Genomic DNA, 16,584 nt, shown 5'->3' on the forward strand with positions numbered 1-16,584 from the left:
GGTTGTACACTAATTGCTTCCTTTCATTTCAGTATTCCTGAATGGGAGTACATTGATGTGCAAGTTCCTTACCTATTAACACTGGATGCACTAAAATGGCAAAATTTGGATTTCAAAGGTTTTGTTGTCATTGTGTCATTGCAAAAGGGTTGAGGGGAAGACACTGTGCTTTAGTTAACAAACGTGCACCAATACAAGATTTGATGCTACTTGCTGCTAAAAAAGGCAACATAGTTGGATGCATTAAAAGGATTTACTTGTGTCTGTGGATGGAAGCCCATCCATAAATGTTGGCATTTTTCTCTGACTGATGCAATGGGCAATAGTCAACAATTAACTTAACCCTGTAATGAGCCTGAAAAGATAAATGATCCTGGATTTGTCAAGTCTGATAAGTCCTTGAAAACTGTTGTACAAATTATCACAGGTAAGATAAGTTTAGAAAACCCGAAGTGACATATATTTGAAATACTGTTATTATTGGTGTTGTTAATCGGGAAAATTCACAGCAACCTGCTGCTGCTGTTGTTGTTGTTGTTACATTTGAGTGCAGTTTTGGCAAGGAGTTTTGGTTTGTTGCTAGAAGAATGTTCTTGGCATGTTTGCACTAAAGTCCACTGTTTGTTTTTTAATTATTTTCTTTTCAATTCAACACCAGAAATCAGTCAGGAGAGAGAGGCTGTTAGATTTTTAGACTACAGCTCCCAGAATGCCAAGGATTATGGATCTTCAAAACTGAACATATTACTAAGGGATTCTAGGAGGAATCGTTTAAAAAGTAACTTTGCCAAGTTCCAGTTTGTAGTTAAATGTCTGAAGTATCTGGTAAACTACTTCAAGTAACCCAGGGGTATCTACCAATGAATTCTGAACTGCATTTTTGCCCATCCCAGTGAAAGACACCAGAAGTAAAGTTTTACCCAATTGAAATTTAAGCTGAATTGACTAAGAAGATAACCCAGATAACACAGTATGTTGATAGCAGAGTTGATACTGTGCCATCTGGGAGGCTGCAAAGTTGGAGAGAGAAGAAAGGGTAGATTAATTAAACAAGTTTAATAAGAAGGGGGGGAGAGCATCAAGAAAAAAAGCACAGCAGTTTACTGAAAGATAGAGAGAAAGCTGTTTGTGAGAAGCTGTTCATGAAGTTTGTGCAAAACTCAAATCCTGGGAGCCATTTTAATCAATATTAATCAACAGCCTTGATGATAAAGATAGGACAGTGTTAATGAAATCTGCTGCTGATATCAAACTGCAGCTTATCTTCTATACGAGGGGAGAATGGAAAATTAAACAGAATGATCTCAACAGTTTTTATGGAATGGAATAGTAGAAAAGGAGCTTGCCGTGTTTATGCATTTAATTATAAATAATAGCAGCTAATTTTTGCAGTGGGCTTAGCAGCAGGGGAAAAAAGAGAGAGATGCCCAGGCCTATTCAGAAACCACAATAGACTCTAACAACTGTTGTGTGACACTTTGTGGTGCTTTGTTGTCAACTGATGTCAAGTTGTCTTCAACTTATGGCAACCTTATGAGTGAGAGACCTCCAAGTCATCCTGCCCTCAGCAGCTCAACTCAGATATTGCAGACTCAGGGCTGTGGCTTTCTTGATTGAATCTATCAATTTGGGATGTGTTATTCCTCTTTTCCAACTGCCTTCTCCTTTCCCAAGTGTTGTCTTTTCTAGTGAGTCATGCCTTCTCATAATATAGTCAAAGCATGACAGCTTCAGTTTAGTCATCTTGGCCTCTAAAGAAAGTTCAGGATTGATTTGCTCTAAGGTTATATCTTTACAAATTTTATGGATGCTTCCATATATACCTGACCAATCAAGTTAGTTCAAGGTATAGTGATACATCACGCTAGAAATGAGTACCCCATTCATACATTCTTCCCCAGGGAAGCAGCTAATGTAGGTGGGTTTCCTGTATGGGTAAGACATTTTTCCTGAAAGAGATCATGAAGTAGAAGATGGCACTGTCACCTCATGTACTAGGCTGGTATTTTAGTCTAATTGCAACACTAGTAGCAGGGATGGCATCTGCATTTGAGACAAAGCACTGCAGGAAACCCAGTTCTGTTCTGGTTAATAGCTAATTGTTCCTGATGAAGTCCACCCACCCCAATTGAAGCAATAGCTTTGCCCTGTCTATAGGAAGGGTCAGCCCTGGTTTTCCTTATCCAGTTCTAACATTCAGAGACTCCATACAAAATTAAAGACATCCCACCAGTGCCTCATATTTCTGCTTCTAAATTTGCCTGTTGTACAACATAAGCTTCATATTCATCAGTCATGATTTCAGTAATATATAGATACCAGCACACCCTTTTCATTATCCCTTTAAAATGGACCTTTGGTTGTTGAACCACAGCTGTTCCAAGGAAGGGACATTTTCAGCAGAAGTGGCCACATTTCTGCCTAACGTTTGTGTGTGCAGCCTCTCTACCTCACTAGAACACACATGTGTTAGTTCACTCTGCATCCTGAAGCTGGATTATAGTAGGCCATTGCACCACAACTTTGGAGAATAGAATATGTCTGCTGGCAAGCTCTTAGGGAAAGGGGGATACTGATGGGAGCATCCAGGGTAATCTGTCTTCATGGCCCTGGTCCAATGTACCTTCCACAATGGCACGTCCTTTATGAGTACAGGAGTGAGTAATTTCCACATAAACCATTGGGGTTTCAACTAACGAATTGGATTGGATTATACTGCACAGAGCTTCGTAGAACTAGGAATCTTTGAAAAAATAAATATCTTTCCTCCTCCTTCCCATGGAGAGAACTATCAATCATATCAGACTCCTCATCTCTCCAAACCCCTAATCACTCCCTTTTAAGAAAAATGATATAAATACCATATGAGACAGAGGCCAGAAAAGGGAACTCTCCTGAAAAGTAATGAGGAGTAGCAAAAGTAGCTATGTTGATTTAACACAAAAAGTACACTTCTCTCTCCTCCCCTGCCGAAAGGAGCCACAGTAGTCACCATTACTGAAAGTCTATAGTCTGTTTGGATTTGTCCTACGTAAAAAAAAAAAAATCCCTAAACCCTATTTTAAGTTTTGGTTTTCACATTAAGTTGTTCATCTCTTCCTCTTGAGGTTTTAATATTATTGTTGTTCTCCCACTTCTGCACCAGAATTAAATTCCACTTAATATGCTTCTGTGGTGTTAAGTTGGACACCCAGCTGCATATAACATTAATGAGCCCAAACTATTAGCAAATATTATGTAAGACCATTTGGTTTGTGTAAGGCTTGTGTCCTCTTTTTCCCCTTCTATATCAGCACTTAGTACAGCATGGCTTTTTGTTTCTGCCTTTTTATTAATAGTAAAGAGCATTTATTAATGGCTACAATTGTTAATAATTAAGCATTTAATGTGTATTTTACCTCAGAATAATTGAGAATTCAGACAGGCAAGCATTTTAGTCATTCAATTAAACAGCCCTTTTGTTATTGTTCTTGATCACATGCTGTCCTCATTCACATTGCAATCCTACCTGTGTCTAAAAATTCACTTGGAGATATTTCCAAGAGAGTATACCTTTGTTTGCAACCTAAAGCAGGGGCTGGCATCTGGTTTTTGAATTTCAAACAAACTTTCACATTCTCTGGGGTTAGGGGTGCAGGATAAGAGTAAAAAAAAAACATAAAATAAAAACAATGCTATTTTTGCTCTGACAGAATACCTCCATGGAAATCTCTGAGTTATCAAAGGATTTCATGTCTGGAATCACTGGGTTGCTGTGAGTTTTCAGGCGACATGGCCATATTCCAGAAGCATTCTCTTCTAACATTTCGCCCGCATCTGATTCTGACCTCTTCAGAAAATTCAACAAATGCTACGTTCAGCAAAGGATAAGAGGGTTCATCTAACCTCTGCAGAAGTCTACTGTATGCCATCCAGTCTACATAGGAACCCAACTGCAGCACACAGACACGAATCAAAGAGCATGAAAAGCACTGTAGACTAATTCAACTAGAGAAGTCAGCTATAGCAGAGTGCATGATGAACCAATCTGGACACAAAATATTACTTGAGAACACAGAAATTCTGGACCACTCTGACAACCATCATGTCAGACTACACAGGGAAGGCATTGAACACATGAACAATTTCAACAGAAAGGGGGAAACCATGAAAATGAATGAAATTTGGTTACCAGTATTAAAAAAAACACTAGAATCAAGACAGTAAATAATGAAACCACTCAGAAATAGGAGAACTCTAGACAACAAGCAATCAAGGGCCAGTTAACACCTCCCAAACAGAGGATGCAGCCAGGCAACAAAGGCCAGGCTATCTCTATGCAGATACCCCCACTGATTGACTTTGTAAACTTCATGGCTACTCAAATGCTAATTCAAGCTTCCTAATTACAACATTCACACTTGCCTTAAACAGACAAGGGTTCTTTCTTCACTCTGGACGTTTCACAGATATATATACACACTCCACTTGCCTCACTGCCAACAGAACCTCTGAAAATGCCAGCCACAGGTGCAGGTGAAACATTAAAAGGGAATGCTATTAAAACATGGCCATACAGCCCAAAATCTCACAGTAAACCAATCTTTATGCCCTCTATCACAACTCTGGAAGTTGAAGTATATTTATCTAGAGGAAAATAGCTGGAGACCTCCTTCATATTCCCACATATAAGTCTAAACTTGTAGTTAAAAAACCAACCCAAAAAGCTAGGTGAACTTCTCCATGGGTCAGTGTGAGTACCCACAAAACTATCCCCTTTATGAGCAGAGTGTCAAAATGGCAGTCGCTTAGTTCAACCCCCTTTACTTTCTCAGGGCTGCTTTGAGGGGAAGTGCTAAAGAGCTGTTACTGCCACCATCATTTCCCCACCACAACATTCATAAAGGCCAAGCGTGGCACTACAGCAAAGAGAGTAGAGGAGCTCAATGCTTATTTTAGGTTCTTCCACTCTACTCAACTCACTGAGGGAGATGGTCCTTTTTGATCAGTGTTAATGCTGTACTTTATATCAAAATGAACCTTGCCCTTCTCTGAGTAGAAATGGCATTTTGAACGCTTAGGTTGGAAAATGATGGCAGTGGCACCCTGGGGCAGCTGGTGCTTTCAGGTGGTGCTGGCATTTTTCCACTCTCCCCAGAATGACCATCAAATTATCCACAGGTCATATCAAAATTCAGATTGGTTTTTGGTGGCATAACATTGGGAAACATAGCAATAAAGTCAATGTGTGACAGATACACATCTCCCAATGCTCAATCTTGGCCAGGGTTTGGATATAGTTGAAATTGTGGTGGCATGAAACAGTCCTTCTGCATAGATAACTGTGTTCCTGTGATGTCTGACAACAGCCTAAGATCTAGTTTATGCTGGTATCCAAATTCATCTTGCAGATTGAACTGATTATGGCACTCCTCAATGTCTCAGTTTTACTTTGTTTTGCCAAGAACTGCTCCATTTGTTCTTCTGTCACATTTAGACATATTTGTTGGATTAAATAAAAATTACTGAGCCATCAGATGGAAGTGTAGGAAGTGTTAAACTGTAAATGTGGATATTTTTCAAGTATGCCAGAATGACAGCTGGTTTAAGAGGTTTCAGAAGAAAATATCTGAGATTCTATAACAGATTACAGGGCAGGTGTTAAGCCAGGCATGGGCAACTGGGACACTCCAGGTATTTTCATCTTCTAACTTCAGTCAACCTTAGCTTGCATGGGCAACAGTATGAGGTGTTATTGGAGCTACAATCCAAAGAAAATCTATATGTCACAGTTGTCCATCTGTGAGATAAGCTGAAAGTCATGAAGTATTCAACCAAATTTCTTGAGTCTTCTCAAGTTTTCAAATTTCAACTTGTTTGGATTTGAAAATCTTCATTGTTGAAATGACAGAGCCTTATCCTCTTGCTGGTTGTTATTGACAGGCCCAGTGACCACTACTGGTTCCTTTCTTAGTCAGGCAGTAAATTAACTCATGTTTGGTCTGCATTTAAAGGAGCAATCTAAAGTGTTGAACATGCTTAAAACTAGTTTCACAATCTTAAATAACTCCTATAAAGTTATGCAAAATCCAGAGTGGAGTCATTGTCCCACTAGCATGGGACTCACTGTGTTCGTGTGCCTTATTTTACAGAAGGCGTCACTCCATTTGAAAGTATGCAACACCAGAGGCACTCCAAGTGGCCAGCTACTGGTCAAAGGACATTTAATCAACTACCAAGCTTGCAAACTCTGTTTTGTCTGTTTGTTAAAAAATTGTTAAAAATGTAATACAATTGTCTGGTTGATACTGACACGATAAATAAATTTGAAAGTTTCATCTAGAATCATAGAGTTGGAAGAGACCTTGTGGGCCATCCAGTCCGACCCCTGTCAATAAGCAGTCTATTCCAGTCAAAGCCTGGGTTAACAGATAAAAACTAACTTAGGATCCTTCATATTACCCATCAAGAGTTAGCACCTAGGACAAGTACACCTGGTCAGAATATTATCCATAGAGCCATGGTTTCCATATTTCTATTAAAATTATAGCAATTATTTCTTAAAGTGCCATCTATAGATACAAAATTGTGTATGCCCCCTTTCCCCCAATGTACCTTCTCTTTTGTCCTTCATGCATATGCACTTCCTTTAATTTTGTAGTGAAGTGTAAGTGTTTAATCTATCCTGTTGTAAGTTAAAGGAGGCTCTTGGTATGTCTGAGGGTTCATCCTAAAAGAGGGCTACTCAAATGCAGGACAAGATGTAGTCCCCACATCTCCATATTCAGCAGTAGGTTAAAAAGTGAATGGGTATCTCTGAATTTTGTTCCAACATCCCAGTTTATGTTCAAATAAAGCCCAGAGAGGGTGAAAAGAGTCCTTTGTTTCTACGACCGTAATAACAGGTTCAGCAGAGTGCTCAAAATGTGTCTCTCTTCCACATTCCATCTCTCACATTTGCATGACAGCCTAGAAAAGCCACACGAAGGGCTGCAGAATTCATGCCCAGGGCTTCTCTCTGCATGGTGACAATGGTTTTTCCACAATGAATCAGGGAATATCATTCTGAAGTCTTTACAGTCAATATGTATTTGGGTTAATTAACTGAAAACACAACGGCACTGTCTAGCTCCCTTCTCCAGTTCTCTGATTAACCAGTCTCAATTTCAGCATGTGGCCTGCAGCATTTCTATTTTTAGCACAAATTGAAGACTCTTAAATTGCTTATTTTCTGTTTACTAAAGTTGTTCTGTTTGTTCCCATGGAAACTGTGGCAAGTGTCACAGATAAACTGGTTTATTAAATGGACTGAAGCACAGTTGCAAGATTTGAAAAGGAAGGCCTGTTGGATTTTATGCACAATTTGTACTGTCATAAATACAACACAAAAGGGGAGAAAATGCTCTTTTTAAGACGAATGATATATCATGTGGATCTATATTAGATCAGAGCATCCTTCCACAAGCCAGCAGTCTCTGAATATTTTAAATTATAAAGTGTCCATTATCCCGAGCACAACAATGGCTCACAGTGATGGGGATTGTTGTGCAACACATTTGGAAATTTTCAGCTTGGAGCAAAACAAGAGTGTATTTGAAACATGTTCTCCAGTGTGTTTAAATTTCTTTCCATTGGCACTGAGAAACCAGGTTTAAAGAACTCCATTAATGACTAATGACTATGTTGGAATGGATAAATTGCAGATCATCTGCATTAGTTTCAGCCTCCTGTGTTTATGGCCAGATAATTCTCTCACAGATGTATCTAAGTACAACTGGGAGCCAAACTGTCTCTTGGTACTTATTACCACAATCACATTACTATTGGAATAGATCTCTCCTGCTACAGAAGCAGTCTAATGGCCATGTTGAAATACAACTTGTAAAAGAAAACATTTGAAAGTAAGTGAACATGGTTGAGATGCTTTCTTTCCAAGCATTTGATGATGCAGCCAGTGAGTTTGATGTAAAGGTATCAAATAAAAATAATTTACTTTGACATGGCTATATGATAGAGTGCAATGTTAGAAATTTTATATTTAGGATGCTGCCACTTCAAATTACAGAAGAAGAGCTAAATAGATGGCAACAAATGATAAATAAATATTGTAATGGTAGTCAAAGAAATAGATTAAACAAACAGTTATGGTACAGATCGCAGACAGAGGGAGGATTAGCACTCCCTAATATTAAAAAAATATTATGAAGTGAGCAGATTAAGATTGGTTATAGAAGGAATGATAAAAAAAGAGGGAGTAGATTGACTAAGAAAGGATTCGGAAAAAGTGGAGGAAGAAATTTGGAATATATTTTTTAAACAGTTTATGAGAAAAGAAACTAGGGAAATAAGAAACCCAATGTTGAGCAATATATTAGAAGTATGGAACAAATATAGGAGAATTTTAATAACAGATGGTTCAGTAATAACCCCAATTGTAATGGAAAAGAAATTTCCAAAAAAAAAAAATTAAAAAAGTAATGGATAAAAAGTTAAGGGAAAAAACAGACAAAATAGGGGATTGGATAAAGGTTGGAATGAAGAAGGAAATGATTATGGAAGAATTTAGAGAATTAAAATTGACATAGTTCCATTGTATACAATTAGAACAATGGTTTAAAAATTGGGGGAAAAATAACAAAAAAGGAAGTAAGCTTAACCAATTTGAACAAATAATGCAACATGGAAGGGCTGTAGAGGAGCATGAAAATTTGAAAGGAGTAACTAGTAAAGTATATAAGATAATAATTTAAATGAAGGAAAAACAAAAAATAACATCCTCAAGGAGATCTGGGAAGAAGATTTAGGAATAAAAATAAATGAAACAGAATGGCAACAATTATGGAGACAAAGACATCTAAAAACTTATCAATATGGGTTACAGAAAATTATTACAAGTTAATATGGAAATGGTACTTAGCACCATTAAGAATAGCAAATATAAATTAAAAACTATTTAAAAATTGCTGGAAAGGATGTCAAGAATTAGGAACATATATACATATGTGGTGGCAATGTAAATATGTAAATAAATTTTGGGGAAAGTATTTAGAGAAATAGAAGATATAATGAGCATTAAAATAGAAAGAAGTCCTTATATAGCCTTATTATCATTATATAATAATAAACAATTGAAAAAAGAGGATAAAGATGCAATAACAAATTTATTAACAATAGCAAGACTGCTTATAGGAAGGAATTGGAAAGGAGAAATAAATATACAAATAGAGGAGTGGTAAAGAAGTATGGAAATAAGCTGACGTGTATATTAAAAGTTAAAAGAGGTATATAGAAACAAAGTGATTTTGATGATGTATAGAGAAAATTTATTGGGAAAGGATTAAAAAATAAAGAAGGAAAATTACCTCCACAAGAAGAATTGAAATTTTGGACAGATAATATGTAAAAGCTGTGGCTTGGGAGGAGAGGAAGGGAGGGGAGCACAGCGGTGAGGGTTAGAAAATATGTATAAGTAGAAAAATAACACTACATGCCAAAGTTAAAGTATGGTAGGTTGTGTTGAATAAAATGTATCTGCTGCAAAACAAACAATGTATAACAAATGTATTGAATCATGATAAAATAATAAAAAAATATAAAAAAGAGTAGAAAGGTAGGGGTCTCTGTGTTTCTGTCTATATCTATCTATCTATCTATCTATCTATCTATCTATCTATGATGTGAAATAAAGCATATTTCAGAATGAGATATGACGAAGGTTATAGGAAAGAGACCAAAAACCCTGTCAATAGACCAGCTGTAATTCGTTCCATTTGTTCATTTCTCCATCAGTTGAGTAGAGATAAGTTATAAACAATTTTACTCAGGTGTTTCCTCAGCTCCCTGACCTAAAAAAGCAAAACAGCAGCTCTCTAGTTATTGCTTATCTCTGATCACTGCTTGGACATAACAACAGATTAAAGGGGAGGTTCCCATTCCTGCATTATATGGTACATTTCAGCAATTTCAAGTACAGATCATATGCTATAGTCTCTTCGCCCCCCCCTCCTCCCACCCCCTATAGTCTCCATGCAACATTGGTGATATGCATTAATAACACATCATAATCATTTATAGAGATTAGATTATGGAGTTATTTTACTTTCTCTGCTCCCTTCATTGTTTTGTTAATTGAAACCAAGCCAACTTTGATTTATGGCTACACCACGAATGAGATACTACAAACTCTTTCTATCATAAACTGTCCTGCTCAGATCTTGCAGACTCAGGGTCATGGCTTCCTGGATTGTGTTTATCTATGTGGAATGCAGTCTTCCTCTTTTCTTGCTGCCTTCTATCTTACCAAATATTTGTGTTTGTCAATGAATCGTGTCTTCTTATGATATGGCCAAAGTATGATAGCCTTGGATTAGTTATCTTGACTTCTAGGCAAAGCTCAGACTTGATTTGCTCCAGGACTCATTTATGTGTTGTTTTAGCAGTCAATTTTCCTGCAGCACCATATTTCAAATGAGTTGATTTTCTTCCTACCATTATTCTTCACTTTTCAGCTTTCACAGTCATATGTAAAAATAGACGGCATGACTAAACAGACTCGGCGTCATGATCTGGAATGCAGCCTTCCTCTTTTTCTGTTGCCTTCTATCTTACCAAGAACTGTGGTTGCATGAATGTAAATCATGTCTTCTCATGATGCAGCCTCTGTTTACTCAACTGGGCTTCTATGGAGTTCAGGTTGAATTTATGTGTCATGTTAGCAGTCAGCCTTTTTCCAGCACCATGAATATTATTTCAACAGCTTTGTTCAGTTTGCAGCTTTCACAATCTTCAATAGAAATACAATTGTATGGCCAAACCTACCCATGCCTATCCCCACCTCTTCAGTGGTACTTAGCCTCTCCTCTGGCTCCCTTCCCTACTGGTAAACAATAGTAGCAGCAGCTCCTCTGAGGGCTTGACAGCTTCAGGAGAAGGGGACTTCTGGGTGTTGCACAAAGGGCTACAGACCTTGTACTCCATCCAAGAACAATCATAGACACATGTTAGCTGTGTGTATGTTTGTATGCCCTACTGATATTCCGCATGGGGCCATGGTGGCACAGTGGGTTAAACCACTAAGCTGCAGAACTTGCTGATTGGATGGTCAGCAGTTCAAATCCAAGGATGGGGTGAGCTCCCATTGTTAGCCCTGGCTTCTGCCAACCTAGCAATTAGAAAATATGCAAATGTGAGTAGATCAATTGATACCGCTAATGTGGAAAGATAACAGTGTTCCATGCAGTCATGCTGGCTACATGACCTTGAAGGTGTCTACGGACAACACCGGCTCTTTGGCTTAGAAATGGAGATGAGCACCACCCCCCCCCCCCCCCCCAGAATTTGACACGATTAGACTTAATGTCAAAGGGAATCCTTTTCCTTTAATAATATTCCATTCATTCAGTGATTGAACTGCACCTAATTTTTCGCTTCCTTAACTGTTTTTACATAAAATGTTTTCTTGCATTTTATGAAAGGTAATATTATTTGCTTGTTTTTAGCTGTTGGGTGAGTTTTTATACAGAAGAAAAGAATTCAGGGAAAGAAGACAAAAGGCTACTATTACAGCACTAAAAAGTGCAAAGACGTTAGTGTCAAAAATGACCTTTATTGGTTAATGATGTAGCATTTGAAGATATTTTATGCATTTAAAGATTTATGATTTTGCATTATAGATGCACTGAGGTTACATAGTTACTTTATCACTGTAATATGTGACCATTGTAATTAATAAAATGAAATGAACAACAGAGAAATGCAGTATCTAATAATTCTCACAATTTTTATCTGGATGATGAGAAACCGACTGCTTTCTGGCTCACTCTGTCTTTTCCTTTCACTCTCTCACATACGTTTGTAAGCCAGTTATTGGATCATTAACAGGACATTTTGCCTGGCCCCAACTGAAATCTTTAATAAGCCTATATATTCTGACTAAAACTGGTGATGTTCTAAAGACCTTCTCATTTTGCAGGGCATATCAAAAGGAGCCTGTCTTTCAATCCAATTATTATTCTTGAGGTAGGGGAAGAAAAGAAGGTTGATAACAAAGAAAACAAAGATAACAAATCAACTCAACAATGCTAGCAAAAATCCTGGATCAAGAGATGCAAAACATCTCTTATCCTCCATTCTTTTTTAAAAAAAAAACCTGTAGAGAGTAGCAGAGGAACACTGTGACAGGCATCTGAAAGGACTTCAGAGAAGTCTTTCTTGGGCCCCTGAGGATAAGGACATTACTATTTATCAAAGTGTAAAAACATGGCTAGATTCTTCTCTGCCACTCTACCTGCTTTCCACCAGCCAAGAAATGGCTGTCCTGGATGAGTGCAGCAGAGAAAGGTGATTTGGTGAAGAATTTTGGTTAATGTATGGGCTGTACAGAATTTTGGCAACTACCATAAAAGTTAGTCATGGTGGCATAAATATGGACTTAGCACCTATTTGAGACATTAAATGGTGCCTACCAGGGTTTTTTTGGGGGTTTTTTTGTTTGTGATGCTGCTCAAAAATAGATTTGGTTGCTTGACTGATTTGCGATATATCATCCTTTTAAAATCTAACTAGTCATCTGTAAAAGCAGCATTCATTCTGACATGAAGATTAAAACACAACATTAAATTAAATGGGGTCCATTCAGTGTCATGCAAGTGGATGTCAGCTAGCATGATGGACATTTCTTTCCCTTTTTCTCCTCCCAGTATGGTATCCTCCCACCCACTCTCCCATCCCCTGTCCAATCTCTTCTGGGTTTCTTGACCCACCAGAGCAAAGTTAAGACTAGGAAAGTAGACACCATTAGATATAACCGCAGGAAGGTGGACCTTATCGGGTACATGTCCATGATATCTTAGATCAGCCTACAGAAGATAGAGCAGATAACAATTTTTAAAAACCAAGTAAACACTACCTAAAGAGATATGTTTTTGGAGGTCCAGCTGTTGTTTTTTAAGTCAACAGCCACCCAACCGAGCATCTGTGGCGATCTCTAAACTAGTAGAATCAGTGTCACAGCTGAAAAGAATCTGCTGCTGATCCTCATGGATGGCCAAACGTGTACTTCTGGAAAATCAACAAATCAGTCAGGAATGCTTATGTTCCCTAGCAATTCATATGGCCCTGTAATGCTGAAAATAATATATAACCCTCACCATGACAAGCAGCCATCAGTAGTCTGTTAAAACTACAGAGCTAAGGAAGAATGTACAGATAGCACCACAGAGAGCTAAATAGATAGCTATATATTTTGAGGCAGCATGCTCTATTTAGCCTAGTCCTAAATTTTACTTTTATACTGCTGAATTGTGGGGCATTTTTATAGTAAACTTCAGTGATGACGGTGAATTGCAGGTGGTGTTTCACTCTGAATATTATCCCAGTATGATGCTATTATATGTGTCTTAAGGCTATCCAGTGAACAAAAAAGCAGGCAAGGAAAATAGGGTACCATTTTACACTCACTTACCTAGGAATAATTCATATTGAATTCACTTAGCTTTACTTCTTTGTGCATAAGATTAGACTGGCAGTGGTGTGAGTAAGAGCGCTTCTTGAAATTAAAATACAGATCATGATTTGCCAGAAGAGAGAAGAATTGTATTTTTTTCTGTTGAATTCTTACCACTTTCACTGAAACATTATTATGGTAATAATGGGTGGGGATGGAGAAGGATTTTACTCATAACTTTTATTTATATTGTTTGCCCCTAGGGTCTACCTTCATTTGCAACACCCACATCATCCCAGTGAAAAATCAAGACGGAGTGGCCATGATGTTTATTATTAGCTTTGAGTATGTAACGGATGAGGATAATATAGAATGTCCAGAGAAACTCAACCAGATCCTGGCAGCCAAAGTCACAAACCGTAAGTGCATGTATGATTATTATGGAAGGGGGCAGAGGAAATTGAATATATTGATATGTTCTATTTACAGGAGTCTGATCCCTAATGCATTCCCTGGAAAATCTCAAAATCCATATTATGATAAGACCTTTATTGGAGCAAGTCATAGTTACCCAAACAGTCTGCAAGCTTTTGAGTTCCCTGGTATTACAAGAAAATAAACAAAATAAAAGGTGGAGAAATTGTTGATGTTGAGCAATTGTAGTCTGCATTTAGATACAATCTTATACTACCACAGGCATGGGAAAACTCTGGCTTCCAAGATGGTGTTACATTGCAGCCCCCATCATCTATGTTGGCTACATTTAATGGTATCTATATTCCAATAAGATATGGAGGGCCACACATTCCTTGCTTCCATTTTGCCATGAGCTGTGATAATTCCAACAGGTTGTATCTTGAACTGTCTATAGGACTTCTGGGATAAATGCTTTACCCGACTTACTGGGCAGAGAAGTTGCAGGGTTGGGTGTCCACCATGATGCTGATGAGGGGCTTCTCCTTCTCAGAAGCCCCCTTGGTGGCACAAAAGTTCCTGGACAGGTACCCGACCAATGGAAGAAGGCATCTGCTTGCCCCCGATTTGCTAGGGTGGCCACCTGCTGTGCTTCAGGCAGCCTTCGTAAGGCTGCCCGAGACCACTCAAAGCGGCACACCTTTCCAGTGTCCCATTCCACCCACCCTTCATAAATGTTGACTGTTTTGTGCTTTTTGTTGAGCGTTGTTACTTTATCACAACTTGCAGGCATGCGACATGGGCCCTGGATCTGTCTGGATTATTCCCCCCCCCCCCCCCCCGATTGGAGGGGGGAACATCCGATTATTTACCAGGGGTGCGATGGTAACAGCGTACCAGTTTTGTGCCATTCTGTAACAGCAGCCCCCCCCCCCCCCCCCCGGTGTGGTGAAGTTGTATTGGTTAGCAGTGGGTTGCCCGATCATGGATCCAGGACCCATGCAGGGCGGCCAACCCTGATTCTCTTTTGTAAGCAATAAATACATTGTGGCCTTTGTCATCCCAACACTGTGTGTGTTGTAACTGGGTTTGTTGGCAGGAGGTAGTAGTCGCACATGCCCACGCAATACAGAGGTGTAGCTCAATTAAAAAAAATAGATGTGTTCCTTGCCAACACTTCTTCAGAAAAAGTATTGGGACTGGAGATAGAAACAGCATGGAAAGAGTAAGACTAGTGTCCTAAACCACACATAGAAAATAAGAGAAATTGTGGAATGAAATAACAAGGCCTGGCAAGCCTTGAATAAGTACACAGGAACATTTTTGAACTTTTTAGAGACCCCCCCAAAGGCATCTTCCATAATGCATCAGGGAATGTCTATATCTCTTACTTATACCCAACATTGGTGGCCAAAGTTACTTATTATTATTATTATTATTATTACTACTACTACTACTACTACTACTTCCACCACTACTACTTCTTCTGGGAGCTTCTGAAACAAGCTTATCTTACTCTGCCCCTGTTCTCCTATTTTGCTTTCTTGATTCCAATGTTGACTATTGCATTGTTTGTACTGTTTATTGCAAACACAGTTCTGCAACTCAACAGTGAATGCCTATCCTTCTCCAGCCTTCTTTCGAAAACCTCTACAACCTACTGATGCTGCTAAAAACCCTCTAGGCAGACAGAGAGTGAGGGGGATGGCAAGCATAAGAGACTTAAAACATAACAGGCAGAATCTCTAAAATCTTTGCTAAAAGAAGCTTTTTTAGCAGGATTATTAACTGAAATGTTATTATGCAAACAATAGTTGATTGAATTTTGAAAATTTCAAATCTTGCTGTTACTCAGAATTTTCCCTATCTTTATGTGAAACTTCTGTATTCTTGAGCTGAAGAATCCTTGGTCACTTCTAATAAGCACAGTTGAAAAAAAACCCTGGTAGACTGGCTTTAAAAGACAATAATGAACTATTAAAGAATGGAAATGTTTTATTGGCATTCATCTTTAATGCATTTTCCATGATCACACAAGACTTTAAGCCAGAAAGCTACCTCTCAGTGACACAGATCTGACGTATGCAATCAATACATTTATTTCAGTCACAGACCAGAAATGTCTGGTGTATACAATTCTGTTTCTCCTGTGTTTGTCCTCCTTTCATACAAAACATTTTTCAGCTTTTCAGAGCTCCAGAGGGCAACAATATCCCATCACAGCTGCCAGTGCTCCTGTCATTTTGGGGGCACTTACCAAGGGACTTGCTATTTTAGTACCCCTGAAGCAGCATTTGATTTCATTTTTAATATAATTTGAATGCACCTGAAAGATTGACGTTTATTTAAGGGAATAGAGGAATGCTTTAGGGGAGAGGCATTGGGGCTCATAATGTCCCTACTAGACCCCCCCCCCCCCCAATTAGAATGATGTGAAAACCCACAATTATGGCTATTTGCAGCCAAATAAGTGGCTGAAAACATTGCTTTGAAGCTGGTTTACCATCATTGCTTTGGTGCAATGAATCATAACCTCTAATTCAAAAATCGCTCTTAGTATTCCTTGCCTGTTTTTTTTTTGTTTGTTTGTTTTTATCATATCAAGAGATGAACAAACAAAAGCCCAACTAGCCACTCCTTTCAAGCATACCTTAAGAAGTCAGGATTCCTGACTGTAAGAAACACAGACAGTGAATGGCATGTTTCCATTCATTGACACAGAAAAATGAATTGAATGTATGAGTATC

At 38.4% G+C, this 16,584-nt stretch overlaps 1 protein-coding gene across 9 annotated transcripts in view; it reads left to right on the forward strand.

Annotated features, from left to right (window-relative positions):
* KCNH7 (potassium voltage-gated channel subfamily H member 7) overlaps window positions 1-16,584 on the forward strand; it is a 336,293-nt gene that overhangs the window by 190,298 nt on the left and 129,411 nt on the right. For all 9 annotated transcript variants that reach the window (XM_060777976.2, XM_060777984.2, XM_060777993.2 and 6 more), the window contains exon 3: window positions 13,687-13,842. In XM_060777976.2, the coding sequence (XP_060633959.2) occupies window positions 13,687-13,842 (156 nt within the window). The remainder of the gene's footprint in view (window positions 1-13,686; window positions 13,843-16,584) is intronic.

The sequence above is a fragment of the Anolis sagrei genome, chromosome 1, assembly GCF_037176765.1.
Source record: "Anolis sagrei isolate rAnoSag1 chromosome 1, rAnoSag1.mat, whole genome shotgun sequence".
NCBI lineage: Eukaryota > Metazoa > Chordata > Lepidosauria > Squamata > Dactyloidae > Anolis > Anolis sagrei.